Consider the following 22,493-nt stretch of genomic DNA (forward strand, 5'->3'; position numbering starts at 1 on the left):
GGATAATGTAGGTTAGAATGGATAAAAAAATGTAAATTCTTTTAACTACAGTTTGAAAAAGGGCTTACGTCTGAGTGTGGAAGGTCAAATAGGAAACACAAAGAAATGATACTAGGAAAAGAACACTATTTTCTGGTCTGAAAACCAAATTTAGACAGCTAAAGGTCACGGTGAACATTCATCTCAGCTACTCAGAAGCACTTTAAACTCAAAGTTGTAGATTCAGTTACAGTTTAGATGGATCTTAGGGAGGAGAACCAACCATTTCTGAGTGTGAGCAAGGACACGTTAAATTAGCAGTTTTTCGGGCAGTTTGACGTGATGGTCCTTCCCATTAAACGACAAAAATAACATTACAAATTGGAGCAAATTTGACAGATGAGCTGACAAAACCCTAATTTCAGCTGCAGGGATATAGTACAGTGCGTCTGTTTAGCCCACTGAATACAGGCCAGCACTTTGCCAAAGCTGGAATTTGTGCTCCCAGTGAGGGTATCAGCTGCTCCAAACTCAAGCAGAAAACTGAGTGTTCCCCTGCTTAGTTCCTCTAACTGCTGCTATAGAGACTAGACTGTGAATAATTTGATTAAAATGTCAGAAAACGACCACAAGCAAAGACATGGAGCCTACAGACAGAAACACACACTCACAAAATGAGCTGCTTTCATCCCTTGTGCTGTCCATGGTGCCGTCAGGCTGCATCTGCAGGTAGTATCCGTGTTGGCTGTATAGCCGGGTAACAATGCCTTTCAGCTGCGGCTCTGCAAGGGAGCACAGGAGAACAACATTGTACTTGACAGGTTTTGCGGTGAGATGTCGAGAGCAGAAATTACGTTCACAGAACCTGGAAAAATAATGGGTTAGTCAAACATATCTGAGTTTAGAGCATAGACTGTATATTAAGATGGAGGACACGTCTGCAACTCCTCTCGTTGTCCAAAGATGAAGGCAAAATATACTGAATAGGGGTGGTTTGTGCTTTTGACATAATTTGGAGCCAGAGTCTTTGCAGTAGTGATCATGCAGTGGAACCGATACACATGCTCAGCGAGTCAGTGGATCATGATATTTCACCTTGTTTTTTATAGCATCAAATGACCAACTAAAGCCAAACTTACTGGAAAAATTAGAATTTGAACCTGAGACTCCAAAAGTGTTTTGTGGACTCAAACACTTCACCCACCCCTCCATCGGCATAGGGGTGAGTAGATAATGAGGGAATTTTTGTCTCTGGGTGAACTATCCCTTTAAACAGGTCGAGATACATTACATATAAGGCTTTTTTAACTCACACTCTTCTGCTCTTTTATTTCAACCATATAAACAACAAAAGCAGAAATGCCCTTGCACACTTTAAAGTCACGAGAAAAGCCTATTGGATGTAGGTCTAATGGCTCAAAGGAGAATGATGCCTGGCAAAACAGGTGATGATTGATCCCTGACATCAATACCATAATAGAGGAACACTTATCCCTTCTTATACACACTTCATGATTCTGCAGAAAAAACTGAACACATCCATTTATGTTGTGTATTTGTTGTGAGAATGAGAGAATGGCAAGCGGAGAGAAAATATAAAGATATTTATCACTAAAATGTGGGTTCAGGCTTTCATTATTCAATAACAATTTCCTAGTTAATAAGTGAATTGCCCATCGTTGGGCTAATTCATATAACACTGTGACTATATAGCGTACAGTGCATCTGAAATGCTGTAGCAGTCAGCAATTCAGCAAAGTGGTGAATAAAGAGCATGTATAACTTAAGCAAACACATCTGTCCACAGTCTTGTTACCAGTATTTTTAGTGAGCGATGGGGCCATCAGAGGGTGAAGTCAAGTGAAAGAGCAACTCCGTCTCCCGCTAAATAAAATATACATAATCAAGGGGCCTGTGTGGTGGTGGAAGAGAGGGGATGGAAGGTGAAGAGAACGGTTGAATGTTTCATGAGTGGAGTCCCTGCAGCCTACTTTGCGTTCATTTAAGAAACAGACAGAATCCTCGCATGCAGAAGCTCTCAGGCATCGCCAGTGCCCCACTTAGTCTGGTCAGGCCCAGCGAAGTGACCAGTCTCCTTCAATGCAGCATTAATGAGAGCGATGAGACATGGGTGGAGGAGCGGTTTATAAAGCGGGCCTCCCGGAGGAGCGCGGGGCCATCGGGGAGTTCCCCCTCCGCTCAACTCCACCCATGCCCTCGCGCACGCCCTCCAGGGAGGGACTGAGGGCACTGCGCAATCTACCTGTCGTCTCCGGACTAGCACGGGGAGCAAGAGAGTGGCAGAGGATGCAGGAACAAGATCTGTAGGACAATTTCCCACAGGAAGTGTGCCAGGGTTGAAACATCAGTGGAAGTGTGACCTACTCCCATTGTTCCATGCATATACATCTGCAGCACTCACCCACCCTCTCTCTTTCAAAGCTGCTTGTCAAAACATTTCAGTATCTCTTGCTCTTGCAACTTCTTCCTCCTCTTCTTTTCTCCCGTTTCCCATTTCATATCCTTTGAGTTATGCACGCTTTCATCCCACCTAATAACATCATACATCATCCAATCAGAGCGGGAAAGCCGTTCATTACTTGTCCCCACAGATGCGAAAGAGAGGGATGAGAGAGAGCGAGGGAGAGGGAAAGAAAGGGGGAATGGGTGAGCAGGGGGACAGCGACGAAACAGTGACTGAGATGACACTGTCATTTCATTAAGAGCGACGGTTGTACGTGCTCGGGAAAAAAAAAACATTCGGGCAGAAATTCAATAGACAGCTTTTGCAATATGGCTGCAATCAAAACTCCCTTGCTCTGTGTCAGGGACAGTAAAACTAATGTTTCACTTAGCGGATCCGGCTCCGACTTCAAACGGCTCATCCCACCATCCCAACGCACGATAAATTCTGGTCCCAAATAATGAAAGTGTGCTCCGAGCAAAAACCATAACAGTCGAGTTTTACTGCAACTGCATCAGAGATAACAAGACCTTTCTTCTGTGGACTTTTGGCACCTTATTATCATACAAATATTCACATTTGAACTAATTAGGCACAAACTCATGTTTTTAAATTGTCACACTATAAAAGTCTGTGTGTGTATATTATTCTGCTAGTCTGGACTACACTTTAGTTTTGCCATGAACATTGGTTGATTGTTGATTGCAACAATTAGTCAACAGAAAATTAATCAGCAACTATTTTCACAATAGTTTTTTAAACCAAAGTGTCACATTTTCCTGATTAGAATCTTCTAAAAGTAAAGTTTTATATTTGCACCTAGCATTTCTTTTTTTATCAATTAATCTAGCGATTCTTTTTTCGATTAATCTAACAATACATTATTTATTACTCGATTAATGTATTAATATATTTAATATATATTATTAAAAAATAAAATTAAAAAACTTGTGTCGTGTAATTTATATTAATTGAATCATCTTCTCTTAAATATAAACAAATCTGACTAAAAACAAAGTATGTTTTATAGGCGTTATTCCACAACAAAAAATCGCCCAGTCTGAAGTGCTAATCAGCCTCCAAAATAAAATAAAAGCAAACGCTTGTTTCAATCCAATAAAAGGAATATATCAATCTACATTTAGCTGAAGCATTTATTAACAAAATAAATGCAAACCAAAGTAAAATCCAAGTAACTTTCCAGAGGAATATCAAAACACTGTGTAAATTCAATAATAATACATTTAATTAATAAATAAATAAATAAAAGAGCTTTTGGAAAAGGTATCTTCAAAATAAAGTGCTTAATTATAGATCAAAAGATTTGGTTTTGTTGGTTTGAGTTTCCCCTTTTCCTTTTTAAAAAAAAAAAAAAAAATAGCGGATATAACGCTTCGACGCACGTTGTGCAAATCAAAGTATTTACATAACCGATGACTTCGATGATGTCGATGATGTCGACGCGTCACCTCAGCCCTATCATAAACTCAAGATTTTGGGGTTTTAGACAGTTGGTTTGACAAAACAGGACGTTTGAAGATGTGACCTTGGGCTTCTGGTTTTGGGGGAAGGTCCGCATCTCGCACTAACATCAGTCACAATGGAGAGAAATGGATATAATAATATAGAAATGCCATAATCAAACAATTTGCTGAACTTGGAGATGTGCCAGTTTTGTTTGGCATATCGGGAACATGGGCGGACTCTTTCCACATCTTGCAAGAGCATATTGAGCATATTCATTTGGAAGGCTGTTAGGTGGTCACATTCTTTGTCTTCCCACAAACATAAACTCTGAGAGGTCACAGCATTTGGGTTTAAGAAAGCTATCGCATGTGGCAGTGACACTGCAGCCATTCAGCTTGCTACATCTTCAGCATTGCAGTTTGATTTCATAATCTGCTCTGACTCTATTTTTTCTCTCTCTCTGTCTTTGCCATACCTTATCTTTCTCCTTCCTACTTTATTCCTCACACATTTCATAGGCTACATATTGACATAATTATAATTTTTCACACAATTATTATTAGCACCCATATGATCAGCAGCTGCATTTGCCTGTACAACCAATAATACATGTACATGTAGTTTTGACTCTCCTGAGATAAATGATGACATCATCGGCTGTATGACTGATTTAACAAGAAGCTATTCTTGATGTTGGTTCTGGCAGCTTTGAAGAATTGTGATCTTATGTAAATAAGACGTGTAAAACTAAAATATTTAAATTCCAAAAGATATTTTATGCCTTTCTGTCCGTATTTGCGTCGGCCATAAACTTGTGAGGCTCCTCTTTTTTCCTCTAATAGTTCAGTGCTGCATCAAGGCTTTTAACAACATGCAAATTAACAAAACTGTGCATAATCATAACACTGACTCAACTCGGTGTCATCAAATAGCAGAGATGCACTACATCCCCATGTGTATTGTGCCAACTGCTCCCCTCTCACTGTTTTGACAGCACGTGTCTGCATAATGCAGTCACACACACACACACACACACACACACACACACACACACACACACACACACACACACACACACACAGAGAGAGAGACTCACCAGACACCATTTCACTCTGCCTTTGTCGTTAATGTTGCAGTATGTAGGTATTGGGATATATACATCAGGGCTCTGATAAAGCATGTTACATTGTCACCTGTGTAACATATAGCTTTCATCATCTTCATTTATTCATCATCAAATACAAAGTGAAATGCAGTACACATCTCACCAAACACCAAGGTCAGATTAGTCTTTTGAAGGAGTTGGAGAATACATCTCTCCTACAAACAAGACCCACCACTGAAGATTTGTGCAAACCTGGATATCCTTTGCCCTTTACAAATGTAAAAGGCACATTAATTACCTTTGCTAAGGAGGTTTTCACCCCTTCAATTTTTTGTTGTTGGTGTCTTGCAAGCTAAATTAAGGAATAACTACAAAACGGATTACCGAAAAACGTAGGGGAAGGATGTGGTAGAGGTCAGGGAAGAATTCATTAAATTTGTCTGTGTATCTGGAACAGGGGGCAGATTTTTTTGGCTGTTGGGCCTTGGCGTAAGAATGCACTCTGCTGAGCCAAGTTGCAGTTTACATCTGTCTAGACTAACAAGATATATGTAAATGTGATAAAGGAATTTAAGAAAAGGTATTGTGGATGGTTTCGTAGTAAGCAAAGGAGGGATTGAGTGATGGCTAAAACCATGTTTTGTAAGGTCACAGTGACCTTGAAAAAATGTAAGAAATTACATCCAGGCATTATTGAGGCTTCACGTTCTTGAGATTAGGGCAGATGGGTGGACAGATGTACCAATTGAGTCATAACAATGTTTTATACCAGATACTTGGGTAGTATGTGGATTATAAAGTTGGGGAACTTACAACAAAACCTTGACTTTTAGAAGAGTCTGTCTACCAAGGAAAGCATATCTCGAGAACCGTTCATTTTAGGGTGCTGATCGCTGTCATGGCAACAACATTCATTGAATCATATCTTCTTTGGTAATTTGTCTACAAAGTCAATAATGTTCATTTTGTCGCAGCAATGCTTTATACTTTATATACTTTTTATTTTGACGAGTTGTGAACTTTGATCCGAAGATTGTGTCGGTTGCTTAACAGACCTCTGAAATAGCCGACATACAATGTATGAAAAATAACACCTGTTAAATAAATCATTCAGACGTACATATATCGTACATGCAAAAAATGTGATTGATAATAGGTCACTTTTACAATTTCATTAAGAAATCTTCAACCAACATCACCACAGGCCAAGCAAACAGCCCATTCCAAAGAGACAGGTTTAGAATGTACATTAGTATGGATGCATTAATAATTCTAAACAACACTAGTAACACTAACAACACTTAACTAAATTTCATGCCTAAAAGTGCTGCAGTGCCAGTGGCCCCTTTTAAACTTATCTGCGTGTGTCCGTGCTTCATAAGAGTGAGCATGCATTACAAAGCATGCCAACTTTCCCCCCCCCCCCCTGTCCTTCATAAGCCCTGGAGAAGTACACTGACAGATACTGACACACTGTGACAGCAGTCTACCTCTGGTTGGATTAGCAAAGCACACAGAGTTGTTCACGAGCAGAGAGCCTGTGTTTGTATCATGAGGCTGCACCGAGTGCGCATGTAGCCTCGACTGCTCCACAGGGGTAAACAGAAAAAGAAAAACTCTCCAGACTCAAAGGTCATGTTTGCAGATTTGGTTATGTTAAGGCGTGCTTGTATTCAAACAGTATCTCGCAGGGGGCCAAAAGCAATCATCGGTTTAAATAATGTATAAATGCATTGTTTGAAGTGGAGCATAAATTCACTGGTTGAAAGTACCTGAGTACTTCTACTTAAGTTGTGTACTACAGTTGAGTATTAACATTTCATTTGTTCTTCTAATGCACAACACCAGAAGGAAATATTGTACTGCATTTATCTGACAGCTGTAGTTACTTTTCAGATTAACGTTTCACAAAAAAACAAAAAAAAAACATAATAAGCTTAGAAAATTAAATGCTTTGATACAGATTAAATCAGCGGCTCAATCTTTTTTTAGCTTGTGACCCATTACAAAAAAGCATGTGTGTCTAGCTGAGGCCTATTATCACATTTCAGATGTCTGAGATCTAAGCGGTTCCACTTAAACGACTGTTAAAGGCACACAAAAGTAAAACTCTCTGATACTTTACAAAGATCAGAGAAAATCCAAAGAATAAAATAAATGCATGTAGAAGAACTTTATTTTTTCTTAATTTTTTTTATCAACTCATGAGCCCCCCAGATCTATTTGGCAGTCTTTGAAGTGACTCCGTTGGGAGCCAGTGGCCTAAAGTTTCAACTTCTACACAAAGAAGTAACTGACTGGGGTAAATCTAGCACTTCCAACAGAGAAATGCTATTCACATTTACATCGTTGCATCAGTATCAACAATAATAATGTCACATAATGATTTATATCAGTCATAGAGGACATTTCTCTATTGAACAAATACTTTTACTTCAGATACTTTTAGATTTATTTGATAATACCTTCCACACAGTGCAAATCATTCTTATTAATGATTTATCTGTAAGGTGCTTTCTCGAGATATGTTTGCTGCAGAGAACATGATATACCCTCATGTAGTGCATGTGGTAAAAATAGACTTTGTTCATTTGTGCATCGTTTGTACTTGTGTAGTGTGTTACTTATTTTCAATTTTGTCTTTATTATATTAACTACTTGGTTTGGTTTAATGAAAGCTAAAGGAAGAAATATAAATATCTACCGTCTAGTACTGATAACTTTGGCATACTTTGAATTCTGATCTAGTCCTGGACCACTGCTGCAACCAAAGCTCAAAATCATTTCTGATTTCCCCCCCAAAAAACTGTCATACCTGTGCCCATTAATCCACACCCTACCCTACATATTCTTTACCTGCTACAAAACTTTTTGCAGGTCAGAAACTTTTCTGCGGGTGAGCACTGGGGGCCGGACCTTAGTCCAAGTGATATTGAACATAATTTAATGCAGTGATGTTAAATTTAGAGACAAACTTGTAATAAGACCTAGCAGTGTTAACCAAACGTAGAGAAATGGGTATATAGCCTCCATCGTTATTGTTTCTGGTGCATGCTCATTTCACAGAGCAACTGTGGGCATACGTGAAGTAAACTGTGAAGTCATCATTTTACCATTTTACAAGCACACACAGATACAGCCAAAGTTTTAGAATATCTGCTATTTCAAAGACGTTTGTAAAAAATCTCAGTTTAAGTGACTTAAAATGCCTTTTGCATGTGGACGAGAGGCACTAACATCAAGAAAAAATGTTGTTTTGCTAAATCTGTGGTCAGATCGTATGACTGTGTATCATCATGATTATTACCGTTTGTATTCTCTCATCTCTCTGGTGAGGTGCATCCCAAGCTCAGCACAGCCTGTACATTATCTCTCGGGCTGAGCACACCTAAATCTGCCCTGGCAGAACTTTTCGATAAATATGCCAGAAACGCAACCTGCAGCCTCGACTGTCCTGGGTATTTCCCGTGGAGAGGAGGCGTGTGCCTACACTCATCACTCTGGGGACACATGTGGGCTTGAGTGACAGAAAACATTCCCTGATCCAGGTCAGTGGAGTGTGGGTCAAAGGGAGCTTGCTGTCTGTGTATGTACATCAGCACACAGGTGTTGTCAGCACAGCCAACAACATGTCGACTCATCAGCAGGCCTTTTCATTCCCAGTGACCTCTCCACACATGAACCAAGAACAAAGCAGGTGTGTAGATATGGAGGGCTTTAAGGCTTTAATAGATGGCGTATGTGTTGTGAGCTGTTAGTTACATTTTCTTCGTATCTGACGCTGAAAATTGCCAGTCCCTCAAAGATGCATAAAGTTAAATTCAATACCAAGCCCTTATTCGATGAACCAATACGAGGAGGTGTTTCTTTTGGTTCTGTAAGTGTTACACATTTTGCAAAAGCATCAGACAGAGTCACAGGAGCATTTTGTTTATTAAATTGGGTTCGTCTCTAATCCCAGCCGTAGCCGCAGCTCGGTCTTCACAGGGATGCCCCTCATCAATTTACATTTGGTGCTGATAATCATTTTGAAAATACCATGGGGGAGTCCGCAGCCTAGACCTACAGTAAAACCATTCACACAGCAATTATGTATGTGTCTGTATAAATGAGGTCAGTGCACATAAGAACCCAAGGTAATCACTTCATGCATCACGGCTGCTATCAAGGACATTTAAACCCTTAGCTGCGGTGTAATTGCTCTGGAAAAATAAGCGTTGGTTGAGGTTTATCGCTAATCAGCGTAGTGTATAGCTATAGGTGTTGGTTATCATTACACTAATGTATTTATCTGGCCTGATTTGAGCCCAGTATGTCGCTTGCCGATCTCCCTCCTGCCGCGCTGCTCTTGATAAGGGTGGAGGTAATTACTGGGGGCCTGCATGACTGAGCAGCCAAGGGCATTTCTTCTCCGGCTCCGACCAAACCAAACAACAGGGGTTTTCCTCATCTTATATTTTCAGGACTCCCTGACTCCCCCCGTTCTCTCTCATCATGCTCGCTTTCACTTTCAGCCGCTCTTTCTATGTCTCCCCTCTCGCTCTTTGTGTATGCATGCATGCATGCGCCTAGATGCATGTGCACTGCATGCATGCATGCAAGAAAGTGGGATTCTGTCTCTTGTGTGGTGTTTGACTCTGCTTCTAATAAAAGGAGAACATGGTTCCTTTTTTTTCTCCTTTCCTAAACTGGGCCATGTGCTCCACAGTGCTGCAAGTAATTATCAATCTTGTGGGAAGATAGAGGGCGAGAGGAGAAGAGTGAGGCAGGAAGAAAGTCATAAACGCTGGTTAACAACATGGAGGCAAGACTGAAGAAGGCTTCACGTTTTTCCAGTAATAAAGGAGGAAAGGATGGGGAGAGCAAAAGAAAAGGGCAACGTTAGAACGAGAGAAGGACACAAAGATATAGAGTGTGACAAGCATGAGAGGGAGGGAGAGGAGATAGGGGCAGACAGCTTGAAAAAGGATGATGTAGAGGAGGAAGAAGAGGGATCGCGGGACAGGGGGCGAGGTTAAAAAAGGAATGAGAGCGAATGAGGTGCATCATGTCTCCTGCAACTCCAACAGCGGCCTCTTCATTTACATCCAAGGCTTCATAAATCATTTCTCGTGACAATGGCAGCGGTTCACCTAAGTGAAAGCGAGTTAGTGCCGCTTATTAACGGCGCTGACAGGAGCATGTCAAACACGGGCAGAAGCAAATAGGACTCGCACTGCCACCCTGGCACACATTCAATATTCACATATGTGAATCATTAACATATGACAGGAACATATCAGTGGCAGTTAACAACATGCTAAGCACAGGGGGATTGAGAGTGATGTGGTGTGGCCTCGCAGCCTCATCAATAACATAGTGTACTATACAGAGGCACAGGATCAGGACCACTGTGCCGAGCAGCTCCCCAACACACCTCACCTATCCTTTTTTTTCTCATGGACCCTCCAGCAAGGACACAAATAGGCCCTTTAATATATTCAGAACAAACAAACACAAACATTCCTCTACACTCCCAAAGGGGTCCGGACCTCTGTCAGATCGTGTGATGATCACACAAGTAAACACACAACTGAGCTTAAACTGCACAGCAGACGGAACAAGAGAGGACTCGGTATTTGAACCTGCATTGATTTCTCTCGCTGAAACTCTTTTCATATAGTCCTCACACGGAACGATTTTTTTTCCCACACAGAAGAGGAGGAAGAAGGAGACAGAGGAAGTAAACCTCGAGTAGAGACGCTTAAGAGCAGCCTGGCACCAGAGGAGGGAATCCATTGAAGGATTGAAGCCAAACATTGTCTGAGATTAAGTTTAGCTGACACAGTTTCAATACTCATGCAGCTGTATTTGAATAGATACAGCCAGCAAAAGCCCGGACGATATGTTTCATCAAACTCAACAGGATTACACAAAGATTATTTTTTAAATGATACACTGTTTTACAAGCAAAAATACGGTAGACCTTTTCCTAAACTGGAACTTTGAGAAGTAGAGATTTTAAGGCTGATTTATGCTCCGTGTTAGAGCCTTCTATTCGTAGTCTGCATTCATTTCTCACCTATTTGTGCACGTCTGAACAGATAATACGAACCAGTACCACTGAAAATGATGGGGGGCAGTATCGTCAATTATTTGAGCAAGACGGTCATGGAATAAATTTCAACAATAGCCTAACTTCGAGAGGCGTGGAAGTATGTCGGCATTGTCGGTTGCATCTTTTTAAACATCTGCATTTCTTCACGTACGTGAAGGCAGCATTAATGAGCCTTCAGAATGTTTTGCTTTTGTCTCCAGGGACTTCTCTCTGCTTTCTGAGTCAATTCCTAAACTGAAATTCTGAGTACTGATTAAGATAATGTAGGTCAGGACGTGTGATTAAATAAGCCCTGAAAGGAAAATTGAGGTGGTTTTCTGATTCAAAATATACGACATGTGTTGCTTTGTAATACACTTGTCCATTTAAACTGTAGATTGTGTTCACAATGCCGGGGAGTTTGTGAGTAGTTTATGTACATTTCCCTCTCAGAAGTATATTTTCATAGTCATGTGTCTTTCTGAGTGAGTTATTTTCTCTCCTGTAATAGTGCAGTGTAAACAAACTGCTTTCATTTCTCCAGATGAATAAGTTGCTCAGAGACAAGATGGTCAACATTACAGCTTCCCAAAAGGCACGCCAAATCATCTTGACCGCCCTCCCCCATGTTAGTGGATGGGACATGGAGTAGACTTAAAGAGTCAAAATACATAGTATGAAAAAATAGGTTTTTTTCGAAGATTTTCTTTGTTGTTATAGGTAGTCATTATCACCCTGCTGGACACTCAAGTGTTGATTTATCCATTAAGTTTGGTTTTAATTCATTATTTGATGCTATAAAAATGGGGTTAAACATCCTGATTGACAGCCAACAATGACTCATGATTGGACAAGCATGTGTTTCGACCCGGATAAAAGGGACCTTCCCGACGCCATTGCGCAATATGGCAGCGTTTGTATTCAGGATAATTTGGCTTCATTTTTGGATGGCGGGAGGAAGCTGAGACGCATCTTCCATCTTAATTTACAATCTAAGTTTCAGAAATATTTCAGACTGTCTGATTCTCTCCATCACTTTCTGTTGTCAGATTCAGGACGGAATTGAGCAGCATGATGAGTTTCTCTTTTGACTGTGGTACGGAGAGAGAACAGGACCGGCAGCTGCAGGTGTTCCGGATGATGTGGACCTCCAACTACAGGTGAGGGTATTTATATCGATTTAACAAATCTTATTTCTAAAAGTCATCACATGTAAATGTTTAAGGAAATTTATAGTAGCAACATTTTTCAGCTGTCGCCTGTTTGATCAAAATTGGCCGATATGAACCTTTAACAGACACATGGTGTTTATGTTCGCTGATATGCACCAAAATAAAAACTTTTATTCTACACAATAAACAATCTGTGCAAAGATTACATTTCGATTACATTTCTTTGTCATGAGGGTTAGATAATGACATCTTGGGAATGATTGGCAATTTAAAAAAAAAATCTATATTTTACACTCTAATTTTGTTATTGCTATTTGCCCCCAAAAATCCACAATCCGTTCAGGCTCTTCTTCCTTTTAAACAAGGAATGTTCTGAAAAGGTGAAAACTAGAACTGTGTAATGTGAGATTTTAATTAGGTATTTCATAAATGTAATGATTAGATTTTCATAGTAAAGCCTTTTTTTTTGTCCATGTGCACTCATATATCTTTTTGCTATTAAAAGTAGTCTGTGCTTCCTGCTTCTCTCACAGCCGTTTTGCCATTCATGACCCTCTCCCTCTCTTTGTCTTGTCATCGTTACCTCTCGTCCTCCGTCCTCGCTCTCTTCCTCTTGTTAGAGGTAAATTCAATCTGTCCTTGTCTGCGTTAATCAAAGCGCCCGCAGATTCAATTTAGCAGGTATGTGTGGGAGATTAAGGTGCCACCCTCCGGACGACAAGAAACAAAAGGGTGCTCTTTGTACACACATTCCTCCGCCGCCCGGCTCTGAGTAAGACTTAAGGCCATTGTCAACAGCCTCTCTACGGCTGAATATCTTTTCACAGGCCAACTCTAAACTCTGACTGCAGTAATACTCGCAGAGAAAGAAACTGATCCCCCTGATCCCCTCGTGTCTACCGTCTTTATTTGCAGAGTGTCTGAGGAGCTTCTCCAGCCCAGAGACACAAAGTCAGATAAACCTTTAAAACTAAAATAATATATAAGTGCGTACCTTAATCTTGAATGGATTTTTGCATCATATAACAGACTTTAGGAGATTAGAGCCAAAACTTTGATGTTTCACTGTGGTTTAATCTGATGGGTATATCTTGGACAAAGTTTAAGCAATAAACTAGATCGCCTACTTCTTAACGCGTGAACAGCTGCCTCGCCATCCTGCCGTCCCCATCAACACCATTTGGTACCAGACATTTTAAATCCGACCGATGAAACGAGGGTTGTTCAAGACGCCCAGACATCACTGACCCCAGCAGCAGTCGAGCACTAATCTTTTGTTTGTCCTGACTAGATGTAAACAAAACAGAAATCTGTTATTTGGAAATTGTTCAGATTTCGTTTAACACTGGATATCATTTGAACATTTTTTAGTACTTGTGCTTTTATAATAACCTATTTCATCACAGTTACCATAAAGATACTTTTTCAGTATTTTACGAAAAGGTTTACACTCAACACTCAAAAACTCGGCTTATTCTCCTCATTGGGACTGTATGGGTGTGGTTTGATCAGGGTTCATTGACTGACTACACACTAAGCCCTGCCCACTACAAACCAGTGCTCAGACAGAAAACGATTATGGGTGTTCGTCTGTTATGAGGCAGTGCATGTAATTCTGGGACTCCTTCATATCCGTCGTACTTGACATAGGTTTTACGTTTCACTCTGTACAGTCTTGAAAAGGCCTTAAACCTGCAGTAACCATGATAAATCTCTTATGTGAAGCCAACAAAACCTCTGCGGGAAGTCGTAGGAGCCCATTTCTTACTATAAGAAGGTAAATGAGATTATGTGTTTCAGGGCCTATAATGCAAACGCTAGGTCTCAAGTGTTAAGAGTCCTTAAAGAGAACGCAACACTTCCTGGCCTCCGATAAACAAACCAAAAAAACATAGTTCAAATTTGTAACTAGAAGGACACCATGAGTTTATACCTCCACCAAGGCCTGACATTCCTCTCACGGAACCCCATTCAAATTCACCAGATACAGATATTTATTTGGATCTGCAACAAATCACACACACTCGTATATATCAGTCCCCTAAACATGCTTGATTTCTTTTTTATAAAGTCCATGAATTTTCCTCAAATTCAGTGACAAAGTTTAAAAAACGCCTTACAATATAAAAGAAAGTGGGTCTGGATCTGCCCCCTTGACAAGCATCTGCACCAAATTGGAGTGGAGTGGAAATCTGCTCAGTACTTATTGCATAATCCTAGGAAATAACAAACAAATGAATGCAGACAAAAAACACAACCTTCCCGGTTAATGTAATCAAAATCACACTAAAGATACTTTCCAAGTTTTCATTTCTAGTGATGTTTATTCAAGCATCTGCAAGCAAAATATCAATCCCTGACTTAACCCACTCACCCGACTTTATTCAACTAAAACAGAAGCGTCATTCTCGACCCTCAGTTAAGGACTATCCGTGTTCTTGGACAGATTGTTAAACAAGAGAAGTTCACGTCTGGAGGAAGCTGTTTAAAAGTGCCGCTTCACATCCATCCCCACGGTTTCACATCTCATCTTCTTCTCCACATGCTGCCTCCATGACGGGCTGACTCACAGCTCTCTTCAATTCCACCCATCGTCCCTTTAATCTCCGACGGTATCTCTCAACGCTTTGCTCTCTGCATTTCTGATTATCTCTTCATCTGTGTCCACCCCCGTGATTGCCACCCGCCTCCACCTTATGATACAGTTTTCTCTGACATCAGTGTGATATCTTTACTTTTCTCCTTAAGCCTGTGTTTACCTTCACTAACTCCCCCTCCCTCCCTCTTTCCCTCTCCCCCTCTCCCCCTCTCTCTCTCTCTCCCTCCGTCGCTCTCCCTGACCCCTGTCACAGTCAATGAAGTTCTGATGAGAAGCTACCTAACACTGCATTGTCTGATCAGGTGTTGTCGAGTAAGCAAGTTAGCGGCCCCGATCTCTCGGGGTCAGCTTAATGCTATCCCCTGTTGGATCTCGCCTTGTAACCTGGTCTGCTATTCCTCAGCCGGGGGCCTACCCTAGTGCTCCGAAAGTGGACTGGCCCCTCGGATGCTTACACCTACAACATACTACAGTGCACCTCCACGCCAAACAGCCCACTCGATGCTACAAGGTGTCTAGGTCTGCACTATATTTGAACACACTCGTTTCTAATGACTCAGCCCTCTTAGGTCTGTTCTATGGTATTACTACCATGAGTGGCATTTCCAGACAGCTCTTAAAATGATGTACTCACATATGTGGCAAATTTTAAATCCAAATATCTGCTGTATATTTTTCAGTGGTGGACAGTAACTTAGTACATTTACTCATGTACTGCTCTTTATTACACATTTTGTACTTTACATTTGTATTGGCATTTGTGCATCTTTCTACTTCTACTCCACTACATCTCAGAAGGAAATGTTTAACATTTTACTCCACTACATTTGTCAGGCACCTTTAGTTCCTTTTCAGACACCAGTGTAAGCCATGGTATAGTATCGTAGTAAAAAAAGCTTTTGCAATAGCTGGGAAATTCACCATCACAAAAATGAAAACAGGTTCTGCTCATGAAAATTGAAGATACATGGTTCTCACAGAGATATGACAATCTTAGAGAATATGATGCATTGCTTTAGATTAATCTATCCAACAGTATATAAATGAGCTCGATGTTAAACATCAGCAGCAGTAAAATGCAACATAATGCAGCAGTTATATTAATCTGAAAAATATCAGATAGAATAGTAAAAGTTTACAGTTTACTACACTATAAGAACTTTTACCTGACTTTAAGTACATTTTGTTAAAAATACTGACATACTTTTACTTTAAAGTTTGAATGCAATTCTTTTGATATTAATACTTTTACTTGAGTAAATGATCTGAATACTTCTTCTACCACTGATACTTTAATGTTTCTTCAGTTCCATGTACTCATGAGTTGTGTTTAAGATTCCTTTGCTCTAACCTAGAGAAAGGTATTAAAGGTGATACACAGGGCAGGCGGCTCGATATCGCTCCCTTTTCAAGTCAGATTCCACCTTGAACAAACCGAGAGGGTGATTATTGATTAATCGCTATACATTAATTAGCTGAATTGATCTGAAAAGAGGGCAACAGTGCAGATTACTGACAGTGGGAGAGGTTTTTTTTCCCACCGGTCAGGTCAGCTCTTGAAGGGGTCACTGGTAAGGTAGGCTGATGAAGGGGAGAACGAGGCAGGTTGAAATGCTGCGGTTTGCTGTGGAACGCGTCCAGTGTGAGATTTGCGCCGGCCACATGTTTAAGCAGCATGGCTTATGTCCATCTCTATCGCTCGAGTAGGCTTTATGACAGTTGTAAATATAGCTTATGTGTGCGGGTGTGGTGTTAATTCGACAGCTGAGAACTCTCCTCTCAAAAACCTCACATCTACAGAATCCTGCGACGATGTTGAAATGGAAATGTATCTGCTTCCCGCTAACAAGGCATTAAGTCGAGCAAATGACAAACTGCAATGTGCATATTGAAAAAAAGTATGCCCTTGTGATGAATACATGTGGAGGTATAATCTCTAATCTCTAAGCCTGTATCAAACCCACAGACCTTTTCAAAGTAAATATCTTCTCAAAGTCTAAGAAAGTCTTTCAGACGATACTGTAAAAAAAAAAAGTATAATAATAAAAGACGATTAAAATGGATTTTTCTTTCGTCCCAATTTGAAACCAAATAAGAAGAATAACACTCACCGCCGGTATTTTAACTGCAGCAGGTATTCATTTACATGCCTATAGGTGGCAGCATTAACAGCTCTACATTACAACTGTACGATAAATGACGAAAATACAATTTTTTGATATAATTATTTTGAGATAATGATGCATATCGGGATAAAGCAAACATTTTATGTCAAGTTTACTGCAGCAGTTATCTCCTTCCATCTTAGAAATCCATCTTAAAAGCTTCTTTCAACATTTGACTTTAGGAATTTTTTCAAGCACTCGATTGTTCTGTGGTGATGCCGACTCTCCTGTTTGACATAATTATTACCTCCAGATTATGATTTTGTATGTGTTTGTTATTTAGCACGATTACGAAAAATCAAATCAATCGATTTCCATTAAATGTTGTGGAGGGATAGAGCATGACCTCATGAAGAACCAGTTACATTTTGGTGCAGATGTCGATCAGGAGGTGGATCAAAGATTCCCCCCCCCCCACTTACTTCAACATTGCAAGACTGGCAGGCGTTTTTCAAAATTTTTCACAGGGGAATAATTCACAGAGGTTCATGAAAAAAATCTGGCATATTTAGGGGATTTATATTTGTGGGTTGGTGCAGATTATAATATAATTCGGATCTAGTGGAGTTAAATGTTGATTCATACTGTGCAATTCTAGCTCCATATGTGGTAAAAGAGGATGGTTGTGTTTGACTCGGTTGTGGGGACTGGTCTGCAGCATCATTTTTAAGGTTTTGACCTTGTATGTAAAGTGCCTTGAGATAATGTATATTATGATTTGGCGCTATACAAATACAATTTTATTTAATTAATATGTGAAGTACAATTTTCTGATCTGCCTCAGCTATTTGTGTCACGTTCACGCTCCTACATGGTTATTTGTGCTGCAAAAATCCCTGAATGCAAAGCGACATCCAAATGGAGAAAAAATATTGCCGTAGAGAGTTGTGTAGCAAATTTGCATATGTAGAAGAGGATTGACAGTAACTGAAAATCACTCCTCCTTGTGGAGAGAGTACAGACTGCCTAGAGTGAGTAAGAAGATTTGTGAGTTTGCGAGTTGTTGAGCCTTACAGAGCCTTATGGCTCAGGCAACAAATCTCAGGGCAGGCCGAGTCACTGATACCATTCTCATGATAATAATGATAATACTGTGAACACAGGGCCCATCATCCACCCCCTCGCTAGTGCAACCCCAGACCAACATCTGGTATCATTATGTAAACAACCTAACTTTCATGAAAAAAAAAACATACGTGGACTAAACACAACAGATGCAAAATAATGGCTCTGCACGTTTTTTCCAAGAAATAAAGCTGCGGTTACACAGTATGTTGTCATTGTTATGTCACATTATTGAAGTCACCAAATCCGGGTGTCTGCAACAGAGAGATGGAGGTTTCTGTACCACTGACATGCAGGAACCTGATTGGCAGGAAGCGATTCTCCTTTTAATGACAGAGGAACTTAAATGCACTGAGCCAATCATTCTTTAAATGAGAGTCTATTCTGTTACTTCTCTACAAACTGCCACTTAGCACGCTGTCAGGACTTGAAGCAGTCACCGACAGAGCAGATTCAGTTGATGAATAGTCGACAGTATCATCTTCTGGCCATGTGGTGTATCTAAATTCAAAGTTTTTTGTACTTACAGAGTGTTATGGAGTGGTGCAGAAGGAAATGAAAGTCCTCATAAAGCACAAAGCTCTGCTCATCACTCATCATTCTCATGTTCAATCTGCTCAGATGCAGTCTTTACCCCCCGCAGGGAACAACAACAACAACAACAACAACAACAAAAAACAACTCTAAATAAACTGTTCCTGCCTCAATCAGCCATGAAAGTATTTGGCCTCTGGTTTGTTCAGTGGCATTTCAGTTATATGCATAATTTAACCAAAGCATTACTACACTTATCAATTGTGCATGAATAAAGCAAAACACTTCTCATCGTGAATTAAATAATGAAGCAGTCACACCAAAGGAGAGAAGAATAATGTGAAGAAAAAAAGAAATTGGGGGGAATTACTCTGTTCTGTCTCCTGAATTAGTTCATTTCGAAACAAAAGAGCAGTTATGAGAAACAACACAGGGGCTTTTACATGTCAAGAAGTTTTGATGAGAGAGAGAGAGTTTTGGCAACACATCACATACTTCTCTTTTCAGAGGCTCCGGGTTGAAGTTATGCTTTCAAAGAGAAACACATCAGAGAAGCTGACATAGTTACACAGCACAGCACTTGTTTACACACATTTAGTTGTGTTGCAGGTGTGGATGTATTATTTGACTTTGAGATGTTGTCCAGTCCACCAGAGTCAAAAGATTTAGTCAAATTTGATCAAATATTACAGGTATGTCATTCCACAACAGTATCTTCATTAATTTCCAAATCAGAATCTTATTAACCAATGGATTTTCTCCCTCATCCACATGTTGTGCTTGTGTTAGTGTGGCTGCTCAATGAATACATTCAAATCAGAAATCTGTACATGTGCACCTCTATATGTCCAACTGCTGACATTTACTTAACATTTCAAGTTTGTGAACCCATGCATGAGAATATTCTTCGCTGTGAAACTGCACGTCATGTGTGCATGATAACATGAAATTGCAAATTCTGCTGCATGTGGAAAAAAATTGTATAATTGATTTTGCATGCATCTGCAGTTATGCACACAACTGCAGGAAGTACTTAAAGAATAAAACTGCAATTGTGTTTTTTTTAAAGCTAATTGCACAGTTGATTGTTTCTGCAGACTTCTGCATAATTATAAATTCAGGAATGCAAAAGCTCCACGAGGTGCATCTAAAGTCACGTCAGCTCAATTTTTCATTTGTTCAACTGCAAGATTGAGCTGCACTGAAAACAACTGCTAATAGGGAAATATTAGGGTTTATGATAATATGGCAGCAACAGATTATTTAATATATGTTTTAAATTGTGAAGTTAATGATTGAAAATAACACATTTCATAAGCTTTTGATGGACTAAATAAACCAAATTAAATTTGGCTTAAGAGGAAAATTTACTTTTTACTCAAATAAAATGCAATAATTTAGAAAATTAATTGAATTATGGAAATGTCTAATATAGATAAATGTTCTTTTATTTAGTTAATTGAGAAAATGTTCAAAAAGTGGTTGGATATTCACTACAACATTAACATTACCATAGTTTAGTTCAGCTTTCATTTCAGACCAAATGTCCCAACATAGGATCAAGAGAAGGAACAAGCAGAGAAAGATGACAGCGGTGACTCACCCGGTCTTTTGTCGGTTCGACTCTTTCGACCCCCGCATAGTCGAACTTTGGAGATCAGGACCAGGATCTGTTTCTGGCACAGGGACTTGTTGCTCTTGGGACAGGGCTTGCGCTTGTTGGCTACCGGTCGGTTGCCTGGGTCCTCCTTGACCGCCCGTTTCTGTCTAATGAGAGAGCTGGCGAGAGCTGCCATCTTCCCCCCCTCTCACCTTGGGAGGGGGGTGCCTTCCTTCCCTGTGCCCCCTTTTTGCTGGTTTAGCTCTTGTGTTCCTCAGAAGAAAAATTAAAAAATTAAAAAGAACTAGAGTAGGACGGTTGTTTCAGAGAAGCCCCCACAGGGGAGATTGAGCGTCTAAGTGGGTTAACTGGGAAGAGTTTAGTTTGCGGGTCCCCTTTGGAGAGGGACGGACTGGTAGAGGTGCAAGTTCACCTGCAGTCCAACATGGAGCCTCCACTCTGACCAAAAATAAAGAAATCGGGCACTAACAGAGCACACAGAGAAAAGTGCTACAGTCACATTTTCAGTTTTAAGAAAGGATGTTTCTACACCTCTTCCCCACTCGTCTTACACATCAAAACGTGCCTGAAGAGCCAATTTTCAAAATGTTCTATTGCAAAATAAGTCACCTACTTTATATAGACAGCACCGACGAGGAGGAGCTCAAACGGTTTTACATATAAAAACACTTTCACTGAAGAAAAGTGAAATCATTTGGAACGCTAAGGATCTTCTAAAAGCAGGAGAGGAATCAAACTGATTGTCACCATTTTTCGTGCAGTCCACAGAGGTCCAACTTTGCCTCCCATTTAAATGTGGCAGGGTGGAATAATGAGCGGAGGGTCCGGGCGGTAATCCAGCCGACTCAGATCCAGAGGTGGAGCAGCGAGTGGGACGCTGGCCGTCTCTGCGGGGAGGCAGCCGGGAACACAGCGGAGACATGGACACAGACGGACAGACATTCTTCATCTGCCTCCGAAGGCACGCTCCTTTCCCACAGTCCTCACCGAACCCCCTCCTCCTCCTCCTCCTCCTCCTCCTCCTCCTACTCCTCACCCTCCACCTCCACCACCTCCCCCTCCTCCTCCTCCCATCCAAAGTCAGCGAGCGGTTGTGAGAGTGTGTGCGCGTGAATTCCAGCAGCCACCATCAGTAGAGGTGACATTCATGGGAGAGAGAGAGAAAGAGAGAGAGAGAGAGGGAGAGAGAGGGAGCGGGTGGTGGGGGAGCAAAAAAAAAAAAAGAGCGAGGGAGACAGGAGGGAGGGAGGCACAGGGGCTGTGATGTGTGAGAATGAGCTTGGTTGGAGAGAAAGGGAGGAAAATGTGCGAGAGATGGGTAACAGCCACTTCACAGAGGATATAGTTTTGTTATTTTTGTTTTTTTTACAGCAACATCTCCCCCTCTCAAAAAACCAAAAAGAGAAAGCTCAATCATTTTGACTGCGATAGAGAGACAGAGCCAGAGGGAGGGAGAGAGAGAGTGCTTAAGATGCAGATTATGACAGTTCTCTGTCTCCTCCAGAGGGAGAGCATCACCCATGTGCTACCTTCCAGTCACACACACACTTGTACATCTATCTAAGTGAGGACACAAATTGGTAAAATGCATTCCCTAGCCACTTACCCTGACCTTAACCAACTAAATGCCTAAACCTAATTCTAACCCAACCCTAAAACCAAGTCTTAACCTTCAAACAAGCCTTTGAATGGTCCTCCCAATGAAGGTATTGAACCTAAATTGGCCCTCATAACTATTGATAGACATACACACACACAGCACATCAGCATATTTTCTACTCTTCCCCACTCTAATTGTGCGTCTCCAGTCGGTCCTCCTCTTCGTCTCCCTCCCTGACATCCCCCCCGCACAGTCGTAACCTCCACAGTCTCTCCCTGATCTGTTTCCTTCAGCTCTTGAACATATGAAATGAAAATAAATTAAAAAAAATGTGACTTTGTTCCCAACCCAAAAATGGCATTTAGCGTCTGACTTCTGGCTTAACGCTAAACCTGACAGAAACATGAGGTCGGACAGATTGAGTTAGACAGCTTAACCTGCCAACACACACACACACACACACACACACACACACACACACACACACACACACACACACACACACACACACACACACACACACACCCCTGCTCTCTCCTCACCTGCATCCTTCTGGAAGTGCATGCAGTCTTTTTGCCTCCATTTGGATACTTGTTCAAGGGCTGACATAAGAGCTTTTTCAATATTTGGGAAAAACAAACCAAAC

The 22,493-nt window shown here is 40.8% G+C and overlaps 1 protein-coding gene across 3 annotated transcripts in view; it reads right to left on the minus strand.

Moving 5' to 3' along the window:
• The window catches only part of fgf11b (fibroblast growth factor 11b), a 36,093-nt gene extending 14,708 nt beyond the window's left edge, over positions 1-21,385 (minus strand). Inside the window, exons 1-3 of one of the 3 annotated variants that reach the window (XM_034606693.1) lie at positions 20,995-21,385; positions 20,230-20,711; positions 651-761 (exon numbers count right to left, since the gene is read on the minus strand). In XM_034606693.1, the coding sequence (XP_034462584.1) occupies positions 651-761; positions 20,230-20,422 (304 nt within the window). In that variant the 5' untranslated portion in view covers positions 20,423-20,711; positions 20,995-21,385. Of the gene's footprint in view, positions 1-650; positions 762-8,322; positions 8,415-20,229; positions 20,712-20,860 lie in introns of those variants that run through there. The other 2 variants (XM_034606692.1, XM_034606694.1) reach the window with 2 other exon arrangements.
• Between the last annotated feature and the right edge of the window lie 1,108 nt (positions 21,386-22,493).

The sequence above is a fragment of the Hippoglossus hippoglossus genome, chromosome 14 (assembly GCF_009819705.1).
Source record: "Hippoglossus hippoglossus isolate fHipHip1 chromosome 14, fHipHip1.pri, whole genome shotgun sequence".
NCBI classification, from domain to species: Eukaryota; Metazoa; Chordata; class Actinopteri; order Pleuronectiformes; family Pleuronectidae; genus Hippoglossus; species Hippoglossus hippoglossus.